The sequence below is a fragment of the Mya arenaria genome, chromosome 15 (assembly GCF_026914265.1).
Source record: "Mya arenaria isolate MELC-2E11 chromosome 15, ASM2691426v1".
Lineage (NCBI taxonomy): Eukaryota > Metazoa > Mollusca > Bivalvia > Myida > Myidae > Mya > Mya arenaria.
In genome coordinates, this window is record NC_069136.1 from 47,693,976 (window position 1) to 47,711,590 (window position 17,615).

General features: G+C 34.6%; 1 protein-coding gene across 1 annotated transcript; it reads right to left on the bottom strand.

Annotated features, from left to right (window-relative positions):
- Positions 1-2,774: 2,774 nt before the first annotated feature.
- On the bottom strand, positions 2,775-16,697 carry LOC128219430 (homeobox protein ARX-like). Its single transcript, XM_052927239.1, has 5 exons — positions 16,634-16,697; positions 6,486-6,777; positions 4,267-4,431; positions 3,517-3,562; positions 2,775-3,245 (listed from the first exon to the last, which is right to left on the bottom strand). The coding sequence occupies exons 1-5, from the start codon at positions 16,695-16,697 to the stop codon at positions 2,775-2,777; spliced, it is 1,038 nt and encodes a 345-aa protein (XP_052783199.1).
- Between the last annotated feature and the right edge of the window lie 918 nt (positions 16,698-17,615).

Sequence of the window (17,615 nt, forward strand, 5' to 3'; positions counted from 1 at the left end):
GCAAAAGAAAATGTGAACCCAAGAACATATATCTGAAAGAAGCCATGGGGCTAATGTCCAATGACCACATGACTGGAAATTAAAAAAATAAAAATATTTTTATGTCCCTTTATCAGAGACACAGCTAAGAAAAATCGTTTTTAATTCCATTGCAAATTATTTCACTAAGTTTTTATAGAAAATAGGCACGATTCGGCACTTCTGAAAATGTGAGTAATAGTAACTACCCAAGTCCTACAACACGAGATATTGAAATTATACACCAGCGCTTCAGCGCAAATGAATACCTTTCATCACGATGATAGTGGGTGAGTAAATGTGTTGTAACATGCTGTCAAGGACAATGTGCAATACATAGCGTGCGTAAATATGAATACAGAAGCCAGGTGGTAATAGCACGGCTAACCCTCGCCTATTTATTACCGTTCTGAAATGGGAGTTAGTGTACAGATGAAAACATAGAAAACCCTCTTCAGCATGTCACCCTGAAGTCCCAAAAAACTAAATGTTATCCACTTAGCAACTCCAGCTTTACACATTTCGCCGATAGAGCATGTGTTCAAACATAGTCGGTTCAAACGCTAACATGAGCTTGTGTTGTATATTGCTGCTATATTTCCCCCGCAAAATAAATCCCATCTGATTCTTTTTGTCTTGCAGGCGTCGATATATGGTAAACGTAAGTTCTCGATTAAGAGTGAATCGAGGGTTGAAAGGTAGAACTGACACGGATATGGGCCATGTGTAGCAATTATTCACCAATCGATACTTTAGTATTTTGCATCTAAATGTATGTGACTGGAATGTGCTTCTTACCTTTATCACTAATGGCGTTAACAAACATTTGAGGTCGTCATGGCACACGGCGGAGTCATACCATGATTTAGTTTAATCGTATTTTATTGTAAATAATATACACACGTGATATAAATAAATTCGACAAACATTATTATTATACAATAATACCATGATGCCAGCCACTGTGCGAGGGTAGACCTTTATAAACTGTAAAATAATCATGTTTTACTATTAGTCACAAGCGGGCCAACATTTTTACAACAACTGAGGTAATTTTTCATGATGTTGAAAAAGTTCACATTTCACATAAAATATATTTTGAAGTATTATCTTACAAAACGTGATTGGGCCCCTTTGTGGCTCAGCGTGGGATAAACACAGACTCTTCTGTCAGCTTCCGTACAAGAATGCGATATTTCTGAACACAATAAATGAGCAAGGAGCATAAACAGTGTGTATATTCCACGTGATTAATAACGTCATATAAATGCTACGTCGGAAGGCAACATTTTTCTTTAAATGTAGCCTTAAATCGAAGATAACTTTTTTTACTACACCATTCTTAATGAAACAAAGGGTAGTCTTTGCCGCTTAAAGAGCCAAGCCTTCGTTTTATTACCGAAGTTTGATAAGGTGATCTGTTTCAACAAACCTGTTTCGAAAATAATGATTTGACAGTGCTCCGTCAGACGGCCGTATATTGTGAAAAGGTCTGTCGAAGTGTTTTAAAAAAACTACACTCTCAATCAAACTCTGGTATAAGACCGACGGCGGGGCTCCGTAAGCGGCGTAGACTGCGCTGTGTTTCATTTAAAATGATGAATAAATAATGAGGTTATCTTTGTTTTGAAGTCTTCATTCGAAGTAAAATATTGCCTTCCGACGAAGCATTTATGACGCAATTTACCACGTGGTATACATACACCGTTTGAAATATGCTTGCAGATTGTACATGTATTTAAAAAAGACCTATGACTTTTAATGAGTGGGTTGTCACAGGATTTTATTAAATTGTATAAAATATTCCTTTGTGTTTGGGCACGTTTGTTCATGTCATTAACCTTTGAACGCCGCCTTTAAAGCTGCACTCTCACAGATTTGACGTTTTTCCAACTTTTTTATCTTTTGTCTTGGAATGAGCAAATTTTGCGTAAATATCTGCAAACCAATGACGAAAGACCTTTGACATATCTGATCGCAAATTTTCATATTTCCATTCCAAATTTAATGGTTTATGGCTTAAACATTTACTAACGGTTAAAGAAAAATGCATAAAACATCAATTTTGTAAAGGAAATATGAAAATCTGTGATCAGTCTTTAATAACTAGTTTTCAGAAATTTAGCCAAAAAACTGCTCGTTCCAAGACAAAAAAAAGTTGTCAAAACGTTCAATCTGTGAGAGTGCAGCTTTTAAATAATCACTAAGAGTTTAAAACAAAACACTTACGAAAAAGAGATTTTCAATCAAGAAATAAATCACACATTTTTTCATTCCACTAAGATTAGCTTAATTAAGTAACATACATTCAAACCAGTCTGTAAAGTTGTAGTTCATGATATTTTCCCTTCACATGCACAGAGGGATGTTTCGACAATTTCAAATGTTATTCGTACTTTGGTGCTGATATATTTTATTAATAACACAACGTACAACAAAGGCAAACATTACTATCTGGTCATAAGATTTACAGAACAGTATGTATTTTTCCGATTACTCAACATAATATATGTATGTATTCAATGGAGTCACAATTAATATTGTGTTATAAATAGACTGAGTACCGAGTAAAGTACATTTTAGAGCATCGAGGTATGCATATCTTTCTTATGAGCACTGAACAGTGAACTCACATTTATTATATAATAAATTATATAAAAAACTATGTACATGTATAAACATAACCAAATATGAAATGTTAAGTAGTATAAATATTTAATCAATATGGCACTCGAAACATTTGTCTTACAGACAATTTAGTCAAATTCCGGACGAACATCATATTCTTGTGCCCGCCTTCTTAAAACATCGATACTTGACACGTGCATAGTTTGTCGCTCAGGGCTTCCACTATCCTTCGCCTTGCTCTCAAAACTAGGTTTCGAAGATCTGGATTGATACAGGCTTGTATCGAATGAGTGAGGCATGCTCGGAATGATGACGTCATTTCCGAAACCCATAGGCGCCATGCTGTTTCTCAGAATGGGTGGAAAAGATGCGAACACCGGGTGTCTTGACTGAAACGGGGACAGTTGGCCGGGTAAAGCATATTTCTGCAGGAAATGGGTCTCGTAGGCTTTAAAAAGTAAGTCTGAGAGTGTCTGAGCTTGTGGGGTCACGTGACGAGGCGAGAGGGGCGGAGGAAATGACCCGCCGGTGAAAGGATGGCCTGCTGGTCCTACTTTCTCCTTCTTTCGCCACTTTGCTCGTCTGTTTTGAAACCAGACCTGCCAAAAACAGACATGACGATGTAAAATGATGTATGCAGTTCATAAAATGAAAATGAGAAGTTTGTCGTTTAATTGTTACATATAGCTTTTTAAACAGTAATTTTAGTATAAGTATCCTATACTTGTAATAATCCATATCAACCTTCTATTTATATCTTTTTAATATTGGACTAATGTTACTTAAACGGTTTTTTAGTCGTAATGGTACGAATATTTTAGTTCAAAATGTCTATCTATAGTTTCATTTCACGTGTCTTGGGAGTCTAACCTGCACTCTGGCCTCGGTCAGGTCGATTCTCATCGCAAGCTCCTCCCTGAATGTAAAACACACGATACAGTAAAGATATTTGTTTGTTTGATATTGACACGTATGCCTTTAACTAGAGTCTTGGTTCCAGTACAGTACAATTTCATGATATATATTTTTTTAGAAATATTTGCGCTGGTCGACTTGAACATTTGGAGGTTAATATTTGACATTTCCCACTGCTGACGAACATTACCATTATATAGAGGGAAATCGTTTGTTTCAGTGTAAGATCGTAATATATTTCATACGCGCCAAATTGTATGCGAGCGTAACGTTATTTTGGAAAATATGTCGTTAAAACTGTGTCCAAGCCTTGTGCGTGCTGTCGTCTAATTCAGAAATGATAGCGGACATATATTTCATAATGTCAATGAACAATATAAAAATGATATTTACTCAAAAATATATTCCATGCCAAAAATATTATGGTAGATTAATATAAACCGAAACATAGACATAGTCTAGATTTCTAAAAAATATGCACTATTAGTATTAGTATTAGTATTATTATACAATTGAGAAAAAAAAATCATGAAAATGGCATGACACAATAAATTATGAATAGTGACGGAGGCATTACAATTCGGTACAAATATTCTTTTATTGTCGTAGGACTTTTCGATTCAAACGGATTTTCAACAAAACTCGTTCAAATTTGGTCAACTCCTTTACACACATACCATTCAGCTTTTCGTGTTAATAAAGTACCTGGTAAACACATCAGGATAATGGGTTTTCTGGAAGGCACGCTCCAGTTCCTCCAGCTGCATACTCGTGAAAGTAGTTCGGTAACGTCGCTGCTTCCGCTTGCTGTACTCATCCTCGGAACAAGATGGCCGCTCAAAGTCGACGGGACTTCTGCTTCTTCTTTGCCTAAATGAAATGATAATTCGTTTAAATTGATTAAGTTCTTATCTCATGTTCATGGTTTTTATAAAATATTTATTTAAGGCCTTTTTTTAATAAGTTGGTTAACGGATCCGCCGCCCAATATTTTCGAAAACTCCAAAAAAAAAAAAAAAAAAAATATGAATTGTTTTTTTTAGTATTTTTTTTTAAATATTGAAAAAAGTAAATCAGTTCGTTTTTTTTTTTGCGCACATGAATAATGTAAAACCTGTTGCCAGTTCCTTTGCAAAATAAGGATACAGTTTTAAAACTTGTTTTCAAAATGGCGACCTCAATTGAGCTGAGATCATCCAAAAAAAAATCTCATTTTCAACATACCATCTGCATTTAAACTATTTTTTTTTGGAATAACTGATATCAAGGCTGATGTCTGTATCAATGGTAACAAATCACATATAAACCAGAGGAATTGATAAAATATATTGTCCTGTGTTTGTCCCAGGGAGCATAAATTGTTAAACAAATTATATGGAAACTACTATTCAAGTAATCAAAATCTGTGGTAACTTAAATTTTGTTAAAGCTGCAGAGAAATATCTTAACTTCAAAGAATTCATTACTGAACAGAAAGTCATTTTTATTATTTACATTTCATATTCCATTTAATAAATAATTGAGTCAGTGAAATTTGTTACATTGTGTTTTTTCTGTTGAGAAGAAGTAGTACCCAGCAATGAGGAGACACAGGCATATTCATTGTTAGGTTGATATGTGGAAATAGTGTTGCAAATAAGAAAACTCTTGCAGTCAGGATGTGCTTCAAAAACATCAACAAAAAGTGACAGTAAAACTGAAAGTTTTAATAATATTGTCTTAAAATGTGACACCATTATAAGGTGGAAGTGTATAAAATGCTTATATAATGATTACATTAATTTGAATTTGAAATTGGTAGGAGAGAAAATTGGACTATAAAGCCAAACATATGTGTATGACAAAGTGAGCATTTGAACATATCAATATTCATTCTATGAACATGTCTTCCCTTTTTGTTGTTATTTTGATCTTTTGGTTTTGGGTTTGACCACAAACGCTATGAAAAATACATGTACATGTATTGTAAAAAAAATAGTATGAGTATGAAATCCTTTTTTCTGTTCTTTTTTTCGCCCCACCCGTCCAACATTTTTTCAAAAAAATCCGTTAGCCAATTAATAAAAAATGGCCTAACGAGTTTATAAATACATTGATATCAGGATATTTTGTTTTTATTTTATAATACCATATTATATTTTAAACTGATTTATTAATTGCTACCCGGTAGGTTGAAGTATAGGAGTTCTAGGCATATAGTAAACATGCACACATATGTTTGTTTCAGTGCAAGATCGGAAAGTATGACCTCGTGAACATCAAAAGTAAATAGTTAACTGTTGCTCACTCGTGGACAGAAAAGAACTTAGAGATCAAAGACTCATTTGGCTGCATATCATACAAAATGGCGCCAACTACAAAACAGCAGCGCGTTCAGTAAAGATGTTTGCGGCGAACGTTCGCTGTTTGGTTTCCCGCTTAACGTGTATGCGCTGCGTTGCAACAGGGATACAAAACAAAACGTTTGCGAGCGTTTTGTAAACGCTCGCCTGACTGAACACACTGCATGTGTGGATGTTCGTACCTATATATGCCATTTCATACACTACATACACACAGCATATAACATACCAATGATTTTTTTTTAATTGCATATTTCAACTTTATTATGTTTTCGAAAGTTAATTTCCATTTTATATGCTCCATGGAAATCGTTGTCTCCATTTACATATCTTGATTACTGAGATAAATGGTTCAAATATTAAAAAGGTATACTATTTGTATACATGTTTTTAGTTCAAACTTCCAATCATTTTTTGAAATATGCCAAGTACCTGCTACCAAGTATTCATACTAGCACAATAAAGCCTGTACTCGAAAATTGGACACCTTGGCGAACAGCAAGTGGTCTATTTAAACGGACAACTCAAAAGACACTGTATAATAAATTGGGTGTACATTGGATGTCGATTTAAGTGTCATACCGCAAGTCTCGCTCTCGTATGAGATTATGTTGTGGAGAAGCGTCCTCGTTAGTTACGCCTTCCCTTTCATTTGCCTGTTCCGAAACTCCATCAAACCCCCTCGTCGGGACCACAGCACTGCCGTGCAATCCGCTGTGTTTTCCAGTCTGTGCATGTGCGAGCCATTGGAGATGTGTGTCGCCGTGGCTACTTGGAATTTCTGGCGGCGAAGAGGTCCGCAGAAAGATGGGAATTTTCAGGCCATGACTTTGCATATCTTTTGATGATTCCCATGTTCCGGGAAGGCAACTTTCTGAAACGATAACATTATGTTGTTTATCGGCAAAGAAAAGCCACTGTCGTTTGTTCTTGATATGTTTAAGTGTTTTGACATTTTATTTCGCTCTCATTTCAAACCGCCCATTTGTTGGGACACAATTTAGTTTAAACTTATTGATTTAACAACGATTGTAAAACAAGTTATTACAATATTATATTGATCACTCGTTGGCACAAATTTACGTGAATGTGTGGTCTTATGTTGTGAGGGAAACCGGAGTACCCGGGGGAAACCGGCTTGGTGACAACAAACCAAACACACATGCGCCCAGGCCGGGAATCGAACCAGGGTCGCCTAGGTGAGAAGCGAGTGCGCTAACCACTGCGCTAACATCTTACCAAATTCAACGACGTCATTTCCAAATTAACGTTTGGTTAGCGCTTTTTTGAACAACTACAATTACCTGTCATTATGTATCTTTTTTAAAAAATGTATTTTTTTTTCAACTCTAAAACACCAACTGTAAATATTTAACTCGTTGCTGTGCCACTTGTGAAAATAGCTTTTAGTGCTCACATGGTAAATACATCACGATCTTACAATGAAACACTTATTCTATATGGTTTTTTTTGTAAACTTGTGCGGACTATCTCCTCTTTCTTGACACACAGGGCTCTATAATATGCAACAGCACGGTATAGAATCAACTGATATCCAAAATTGTTGTACGCTCCTGAAAACAAACAATTATGCTGACCAATTCCCGATCGAAAAGTCTTTTTTACAGGGAAGAAGCAGTGTCATTTCAAAGTAATGGTGCGGCGAACGCCAACGCTATGGGGGGGGGGGGGGGGGGGAGAAAGCGACTTGTGTCTCTGACAACAAGGGGACAACAATGGCTGTCGAAACATTTTGGGAGATGGGGAGGCTGATTTACCCTCGCCATCGGGTAATACCCATTCGGCGCGCACATGTCGACCTATCTAATACTTATATGTTGCCCCTAGTTTGTTTTTCCAATCAGGTGGCTGATTTTCAATATATCATGTGAGTGTTCTCATGTAGTCTGTATTGTTTATATTTTCATTTTCTCTGCCTGCTTGTATATAAAATCAGGAATCCTGGGCAACATCTAAATCGGTTAGAACTAACATATAAATTTATAATAATGTTTTTAATGACTTTGAATATGTATCCAGATATAATTTCATTGACTTAATTGGAAGTTTTATGAAGAAAACTAAATATAGTGTTTGAAATTAAATACATTTTTGTTGGTTTTAAAATACATCTAAATCATGGGCAGTATTATTACATCTAATTGCACGAGTCTAATTTAATTTACCCGGGCTGCTGTTATTCGTATTTTAGTATCAAGCCTGTAATAAAAATGTCAGAAAGACAGCCAAGAGGTTTTCTCACTTGGATTTATTTGTTAAATAAAGTCTTAGTAATTTGTGGACTAACGCTAACCATTAAATATGCATAAGGATTATAATTGAATTAGCTGGAAGAGACACTTAATCCAAGATGTTTATGGAATAATTTTACACTTTTCCCTCGAGCGAAGAACTTCCAGACGCTCTCCAGTGACCAAACTTCTCCCAATACCGGAGTGATACAACTATATTGTTTAATTACGGCTAGTTGGCTCAACTGACTTTCATGTACATGTATATTACGAAACGAAATCTTTATTATAAGAATATCTTCAATTTATAAATATTATTTTTTATACAATATGTATGAAATATTACCTAAAATGAAGTGAACTACTACATGTATATAAGTTCGCAGATGTTTTCTGTTTCAATGTGCTGGCCTGTACAGTGGGTATACCACGTGATACATTACGTCATAAATATTACGTCGGATGTCAACATTTTGCTTAAAATGAAGACTTAAAACAAAGATAACTTTTCTTTTTCTTCGCCATTTTGAAGAAACAAAGGGCAGTCAATGTCGCGTAAAGAACCCCGCTTTCGTTTTATTACTGGAGTTTAATTAGATGATTAGTTTCCTCAAACAATTCGACAAACCTGTTTCCTTACTAATGTTAGGACAATGTTTTTCAGGCGGCGGTTTTGTACAAGGGTTTGTCGAAGTGTTTTCAGAAACTAAACTCTCAATCAAACTCTGGTAAACAACCGAAGACGGGGCCCTGTAAGCGGCGTAGATTGCGCTATGTTTCATTTAAAATGGTGAATAAATAGTAAAGTTATCTTTCTTTAAAGTCTTCATTCAAAGCAAAATATTGCATTCCGACGTAGCATTCATGACGCAATTTAGCAAGTGGTAAATTATACACACACTACTGTATCCTTTTTGCAGGATGACATGAATGGTTGTTGTTTATGCTTGATATAAAGGTGATGGCCCGTATGCTTTTTGCACGATGGAATGAATAGTTGTTATTCATGCTAGATATAAATGAGATGGTCTGTATGCTTTTGATGGATAGAATTAATGGTTGTTGTTTATGCTGGATATAAACGTAATGACCTGGGTCAGTGTGTGTGTACCACGTGATAAATTACGTATATGCTACGTCGGAAGGCAACATTTTGCTTAAATTGAAGACTTCAAACAAAGATAACTTTTCTTTTTCTACACCATTGTTAATGAAACAACTGGCAGTCTATACCGCTTAAAGAGCCCCGCCTTTCTTTTATTACCAGAGTTTGAAAAGGTAATTTGTTTCTTCAAACACTGTTTCCAAAATAATGTTTAAACAGTACTCCACCAGCCAGCGGGTTTGCGAAAAGGTTTGTCGAAGTGTTTTAAGAAACGAAAACGCTCAATCAAACTCTTTCGTCCGAAGGCGGGGCTCTGTGTACAAGCGACGTAGACTGCGCTATGTTTCATTTAAAAGGGTGAAAACATAGTTAAGTTATCTTTGTTTAATGTCTTCATTCGAAACAAAATATTGCCTTCCGACGTAGCATTTATGACGTAATTTATCACGTGATATACACACACCGTGTATGCTTTTGTTGGATGAAATGAATGGTTGTTGTTTATGCTTGCTATAAAGGGTAAGACCTATATGATTGAAGCTGCATGTAATTTATTTATGTTTTGTGTTTTTATGTTTACTATGAACTTATAAAGGTGATGCCCTGTTCATTTTTGCTTGTTTAAAGTAATGGCCTTTAAGTCATTTTTCTTGGTTTATCAACCGATGTTCTCGCCCTGCCTTCGCTAAATAGTTTAGCACCAACATTATGTTTTATTGATTCACTGATACTTACAGTATATATTTTTCACAACGTACCTATATCACCTATTTCTATTCCGATTCAATGTTTTTTTTTTTTTTTTTTTTACAAAATATGCTGTATTCCTATCAACCATTTATTTGTGTAAGAGCGTAAAATATTTCACCATTAACAAATACATACTTATATCCTTTAAGGAATGATAAAGAATGTTAGTTTGTACTTTTAAGAAAATGGTTTAATGCGACAAATATTGTGTAAACTACCCACTAACTGGGCCAGCCACTGTTTCGCATCTACCGCTTCCCTTGATTAAAATTAAAAATGGCTAATTGCTTATATACTGAAATAAATGTATCGCAAAACTGCCTTCTCATTGGACCAAATATATTGTTGACCACGAACAATTATAATATTTTAAAAGTATTGCGTCGCATTTTAAAACCATTTATTATGGTAAATAAGATATAATAACCTTTAACCAATACTTGTACTTTTATTTGTTTATGCACTCTGAAACGCATACTTTTCTGTAGAAACAGACATGTAGAATAAAATAAATGCGTGCACTTTTGAGGAGGTTTAGAACATAGTTCATTTGACTTGAACCAATACGGTTTCTCATAATAGAGATATACAAATAGAAAAGATACAATTGTTCAACAATACGCAATACGCGAGTGTGAGTTGCTAAATATGACATATATCAACAAAATAAAACTTAAATTTTAAAATGACACTCTTATTCTAAATCAATACATATGCATGTATAACAAACATAAATTAAGAGTGATAAACCTTTAACTACTTACTGAATAGTGCATTTATGGAAAATATTAATTACAGATAGCAAGTTTACAACCCTGTATTTGATAGCTGGAAACGCAAAAAAAGGTTTGGTGAGTGCTAAAAGATTTAGTGTGATCTACTCTTGTATCATAAGGTAAAAGTACCGTGTTTTCTGCACTTTTCTTTCGAATTTACCTCGGTATTCCTCATAAAAACCATTGTTTTTGACATTTATTGATCCTTTTTGGTACATTTAAACAATCGTATTATTTGTGGTAAGTCTGATTTGGGAGAAAGAGTGCATAAATACGAAAATAACATTACTAATATTTCATCACGCCATATATTTATTACGCGAAGAGAAACAAAAACTCACTGTTAAAACTGTTCGCATCAATATTTAAACGCCCATAACCGATGAAGGCCGGAAATGAATTTAACAAAATAATTGCAATCGGAAATATCTTAATTATTGGATTAAACAAGTTTTCTAATGCTCGTCATTTACCTACGTTTTCAAATGAAATTCAGGAAATGAATTAAAAGCGAATTCTAAAGACCAATTATAAAAATATACATGTACATAAAAATATGTAAACAGAGGTAACGTTCCCTGCTAAGTGATCGGAATATATTTATATGGCGAATGAACAATTCATGTACTTGATCCAGGGTGTGCTTATTTTAATCATAAATAGCGCTTTAAAGCTGCACTCTCACAGATTGAACGTTTTGACAACTTTTTTTTTTGTCTTGGAACGAGCCAATTTTAGAGACAACAAAATAGAAGGCCGATTTTTATTTACAAGTTCAAAAATTGATGTTTTATGCCTATTTCTTAAACCGCTAGTAACGGTTTAAGCCATAAAACATTAATTTTCGAACAGAAATATGAAAATCGGCGATCTGATCTTTTGTCAGCAATATTATATCATTGGTTTGCAGATATTTACGCAAAAAAATTGCTCTTTCCAAGACAAGAAATAAAAAAAGTTGTAAAAATGGTAAATCTGTGAGAGTGCAGCTTTAAGTTATGGGTAAAGACTGTTGGTATGTACTTACAAATTAAATGGAAATATGTGACGCAGTCGCCTAACCCTTTATTTTGTGTCAGACTTAATACTGCACTCCCACAGATTTACCGATTTGACAACTTTTTTTATATTTTTAGCTCGTCTGTTTTTCGAAGAAAAAAAGTCGAGTTATTGTGATAGCCTTGGCGTCGTCGGCGTCGTCTGCGTCTGCGTCTGCGTCTGCGTCGTCGTCGTCGTCCAAAAACTTTAACCTTACCTCATAACTCAGACGAGCGTTGGCACCCACTCCGCGGTGCTCTTGTTTTTGTCTTGGAATGAGCCAATTTTTGCGTAAATATCAGCAACCCAGTGATATAAGACTGCTGACAAAAGACCAAATCGCTCATATTCATATTTCCGTTCAAAAAATATGTTTTATGGCTAAAAAAATGCATAAAACATCATTTTTTGAACTTGAAATATGAAAATATGCAATCTAATATCACTGGTTTCCATGCATTTTCGCATAAATTGGCTCGTTCCAAGACACAAAATAAAAAGTTGTCAAAACGTTCAACTATGAGAGTACAGCTTTAAGGATACATTGTTACGATCTAGTGTCTTAGTGGTCCACATTATATTGTGTAAACTACCCACTAACTGGGCCAGTCACTTTTTATATCAACTGCTTAAACTGATTAACATCAGTAACGGCTGACTGCACCTGAGAAATACTGCCTTCTCATTGGACAAAAACAATGGTGATCACTTACAAAATATTTGTTTGCATCTATTTAAATAAAAAGTGAGTTGAAATGTTTTCATTAGAAAATAAACATCGGTTTTGATTGATCTAATAGGTTCACAGTCTTTTATATTCGTGTCTTTACTGCCATGTGCTACAAAGGCTACTCCTAAACACAATTAAACGTTATTCGCAAAGGAATATGTCCTCACGACTTTCTTTATACGTTTATAGTTAACTTATTGAAGTTTTAAAGGGACTATACGTACACCGTGTGATGAAACAGCGAAAAAAAGAGAAAATTGTAGAAAACTGACATAAACTTGGTATCGATGTGTAAAATGCATTAAAACTTAGTAAGTGAAGTACATGTACCACACAGTTTAGAATTAATTTTTTTCGCTGTTTTTTCTATTAAAAAAGATTACTAGGTATGTATAACTAGTAGAACATAGTCGATGTTATCACTCGATATTACCAAGTAAGGAATAAATCTTAAATATTCCGAGGATTTAGAGTAAGCCTTCGTAGCACAGTGGTTACAACACTAAATAGCAATTTTGGCGACATCGGTTCGAACCCGGTCTCCGACTCGATTGTTTTTCATTTTTTTTTTACAATTATGATCTCAAAGAGTAAAACATTTTATTAATTAATTGTCCTTAGATTTGTTACAGATAAAAAATGATGCCAGTCTGGTGTATAGTCCCTTTGAAAAAAGAAAGCGATCGATGATCGAACAGAAATATGAAAATCGGCGATCTGATCTTTTGTCAGCAATATTATATCATTGGGTTGCAGATATTTATGCAAAAAAATTGCTCTTTCCAAGACAAGAAATAAAAAATGTTGTAAAAATGGTAAATCTGTGAGAGTGCAGCTTTAAGTTATGGTTAAAGACTGTTGGTATGTACTTACAAATTAAATGGAAATATGTGACGCAGTCGCCTAACCCTTTATTTTGTGTCAGACTTAATGCTGCACTCGCACAGATTTACCGATTTGACAACTTTTTTATATTTTTTTTGTCTTGGAATGAGCCAATTTTTGCGTAAATATCAGCAACCAAGTGATATAAGACTGCTGACAAAAGACCAAATCGCTCATATTCATATTTCCGTTCATAAAATAATGTTTTATGGCTAAAAAAATGCATAAAACATCATTTTTTGAACTTGAAATATGAAAATATGCATTCTAATATCACTGGTTTCCATGCATTTTCGCATAAATTGGCTCGTTCCAAGACACAAAATAAAAAAGTTGTCAAAACGTTCAACTATGAAAGTACAGCTTTAAGGATACATTGTTACGATTTAGTGTCTTAGTGGTCCACATTATATTGTGAAAACTACCCACTAACTGGGCCAGTCACTTTTTTATATCAACTGCTTCAACTGATTAACATCAGTAACGGCTGACTGCACCTGAGAAATACTGCCTTCTCATTGGACAAAAACAATGGTGATCACTTACAAAATATTTGTTTGCATCTATTTAAATGAAAAGTGAGTTGAAATGTTTTCATTAGAAAATAAACATCGCTTTTGATTGATCTAATAGGTTCACAGTCTTTTATATTCGTGTCTTTACTGCCATGTGCTACAAAGGCTACTCCTAAACACAATTTATAGTTAACTTATTGAAGTTTTAAAGGGACTATACGTACACCGTGTGATGAAACAGCGAAGAAAAGAGAATATTGTCGAAAACTGACATAAACTTGGTATCGATGTGTAAAATGCATTGAAACTAACTAAGTGAAGCACCACACAGTTTAGAATTAATTTTTTTAGCTGTTTTTTTCCATTAAAAAAGATTACTAGGTATGAATAACTAGTAGAACTTAGTCGATGTTATCACTCGATATTACCAAGTAAGGAATAAATCTTAAATATTCCGAGGATTTAGAGTTAGCCTTCGTAGCACAGTGGTTACAACACTAAACAGCAATTTTGGCGACACCGGTTCGAACCCGGTCTCCGACTCGATTTTTTTGCATTTTTTTTACAATTATGATATCAAAGAGTTTTTAAATGTTTTTATTAAGTAATTGTCCTTAGATTTGTTACAAATAAAAAATGATGCCATTCTGGTGTATAGTCCCTTTGAAAAAAGAAAGCGATCGATGATCTCACTTCCATTTTCACCCCTTGCATATAGATCCTTCCTCGCTTAGATTATAACGTGTTTTATTCAGTAGGCGGGGAACCAAATTACGACGTCGTGTCTGAAAAGTTGAACAACCGCATTTCTTCATGATTAAGCGTGGTACTTTTTGAATGTTGATACACGAATTCAATGTCCGGACTTATAGCAGTGTGTGTATATACCACGTGATAAATTACGTCATATATGTTACATCAGGAGGCAACATTTTGCTTAAAATGAAGACTTAAATCAAAGATAACTTTTCTTTTACAACACCATTTTAAATGAAACAAAGGGCAGTCTATGCCGCTTAAAGAACCGCGCCTTCGTTTTATTACAGGAATTTGATAAGGTGATTGTTTTCATCAAACACTGTTTCCAAAACAATAGTGCTCCGTCAGATGGCCGTATTGTGAAAAGTTTTGTCGAAGTGTTTTAAGAAACTACACTCTCAATCAAACTGTGGTAAAAGACCGAAGGCGGGGCTCCGTAAGCGGCGTAGACTGCGCTATGATTCTTTGAAAATGGTGACGAAATAGGAAAGCATTGCAAGCAAAATACATGTATTGCCTTCCAACGTAGCATTTGTGACGCAATTTATCACGTGGTATACACACGCTGTATAGGTAACAATTAGATTTATATAACCGGTATTTATTGTTCACTCCATCCTCTTTTGACGTCTTTGTATTTTTGAATATTGGACAGCTCTCACATATAAACACGAACTTGTAAAACTATACAACGAGGTTTTTGTGGCTTTCGAAATGATACGATCTGCCCGCGTGCCGAAGTAAGGCCAGCGCAACACCGAATCCCGCCGTGCGGAGTTAAAGGGATGCGAATGACATGTTGTGACGAAACTTGGTAAGTAGCAAGCTCATAATTATGGACACGTATCTTTTGTTTGTAGTTTGAGTTCATAGAAACAAGGTCAAGGTCAAGGTCGCTGATTGTATTTTAGATAGCCAAACCTTACACAAAGAACGTCGATTTTTTACCGCTGCCCAGAACAAAATCATGATATATAGTCATGTATGCCAGTCCGGGGTATTTTTTGTTGATCTTTACAGTTCGAGGGGTGAAAGCGAAAAGGTTCTATCTGTTTCTTTATTTTATGTCAGTTAGAACCTTTTCGCATTCACCCCTCGAGTTGTACACACTACTTCTAGCTCAATTTGAATTGTTTACTTATAATTATCGGTCTATTTCTTAATTCTTGTAAAAGGACCTTAATCATTAACATGTTTAAGAGTTTACAAGTGGACCATGCTGTATCCTTCTCATAACGCGAAATGTCCCAACTCAGTGGACACCACTATACATGATCTGCAAAATTAACTCTGACCGAATTCAATGGAATCGCAGCCCCTACCCCTGGGGGGCACACTGAATCCGCTAGTGATGATTCAGATACTACGGATTCAATTACCTAAGTTACGCCTCGTTTTCTGTGGTCGTCACGTGTCCTCTTTGAATTAATCGTACCTTTTTGTCATTTAGATTAAGTGAAGTGAGGTTTTGTGAGCTGTGGAACAAGTGCAGATTTGTCCGAACCTCTAGTTCGAAAATTGATGTTTTTTGGTTTAAACCTTTACTAACGGTTTAAGAAAAATGCATAAAACATCAATTTTTTTAGCTTAAATATAAAAATCTGTGATCTAGCAGTCATATATAATTGTTTTCCATGGATTTTTTTTGAAAAAATGGCTCGCTCCAAGACAAAAAAAGAAAAAAAGTTGTCAAAACGTTCAATCTGTGAGAGTGCAACTTTAAAGTAATACAAATTCTACATAGCGTTGATATAAAAATGAAAAACGTAGACGACCTAAAAATTATGTTTGAAAATTTATAACACTTGTCCACCTCATTTATTTTATCTCAAATTAACTTGCAAAACTTTTTGAGTAAAAAAATCAAAAGACGTTACATTATAAGTAATATCCGCAAAAATAACTATGGAACGCACGTACCTGGGTCACGGTGAAGTCCGATCAATGTTTCAATATCATAACTACCCTTCTTCGAATTCGCCATCCTTATCTGTTATCAAAGTTTAAAAATAAACGTATTAAATTCAACAATTCCTCGTCAGAAATAGATACAATATTTTAAGGCAGACACTTTTAATGGTGGCAAAAATTCGAAAAACTACAAGTTATTCAATCACGAGATATATCTATCTATATGGCAACGAAATTGAATTATCTCCCAGACGATCTCTTGAATTACTAATTGGATAATTGTAATCCGGTTATCATCATTTGCGTCTATCAAATAGCATTGAAAAATGTTTCCAAGAATTGGACTTGACGGAGGGCGCATTGCTGATGTTCAATTTATTACAACCAATTAGACAGAGCTACTGCAGACCCTCCGATTGGTGAGAAACGCCTCCTTCAATTGATTGAATTGAATCCAATTTCTAGTTATATTCTGTTATAATAAGGTTTCAATTCCGTAGCTTTATTTCCTCGTTATTGCAATTAGTAATTTAATATCATAAAGTAAGGATCATTGGGGAAATCTGGATATGTTAAAGAATAATAAAATGATGTCTTTACTTGTTAATGTGATTGTATTTGAAACGTTATATTCACCGAATATTGCCTTAAATCAAAGGTGAAAGAAATAAGAACATTATTTCTTCCGAAGGGACGAAAACGCATTTAGTTTCTTAAGTAAATGATCAGTTTTATTGTTTAAGTGAAATAAATCCGCAGGAAAACAATTACGTGTTTTCTTACCCACGAATGACTAGTTCGACGCCTTTGAAATATTTCCGATGATAAGGGCTTTTTAGTAATTTTATCGCTTGCCCTATCGCGTTCATGCAGTATAAACGCAAGAAGAAATGCAATTAATACTTTTATTAACATTAAAGAAAATCATTACGAAAAAATAGCATCTTCTGTAATTGAGTATTTGTTGTAAATGTATTTGAATAAAGAATTG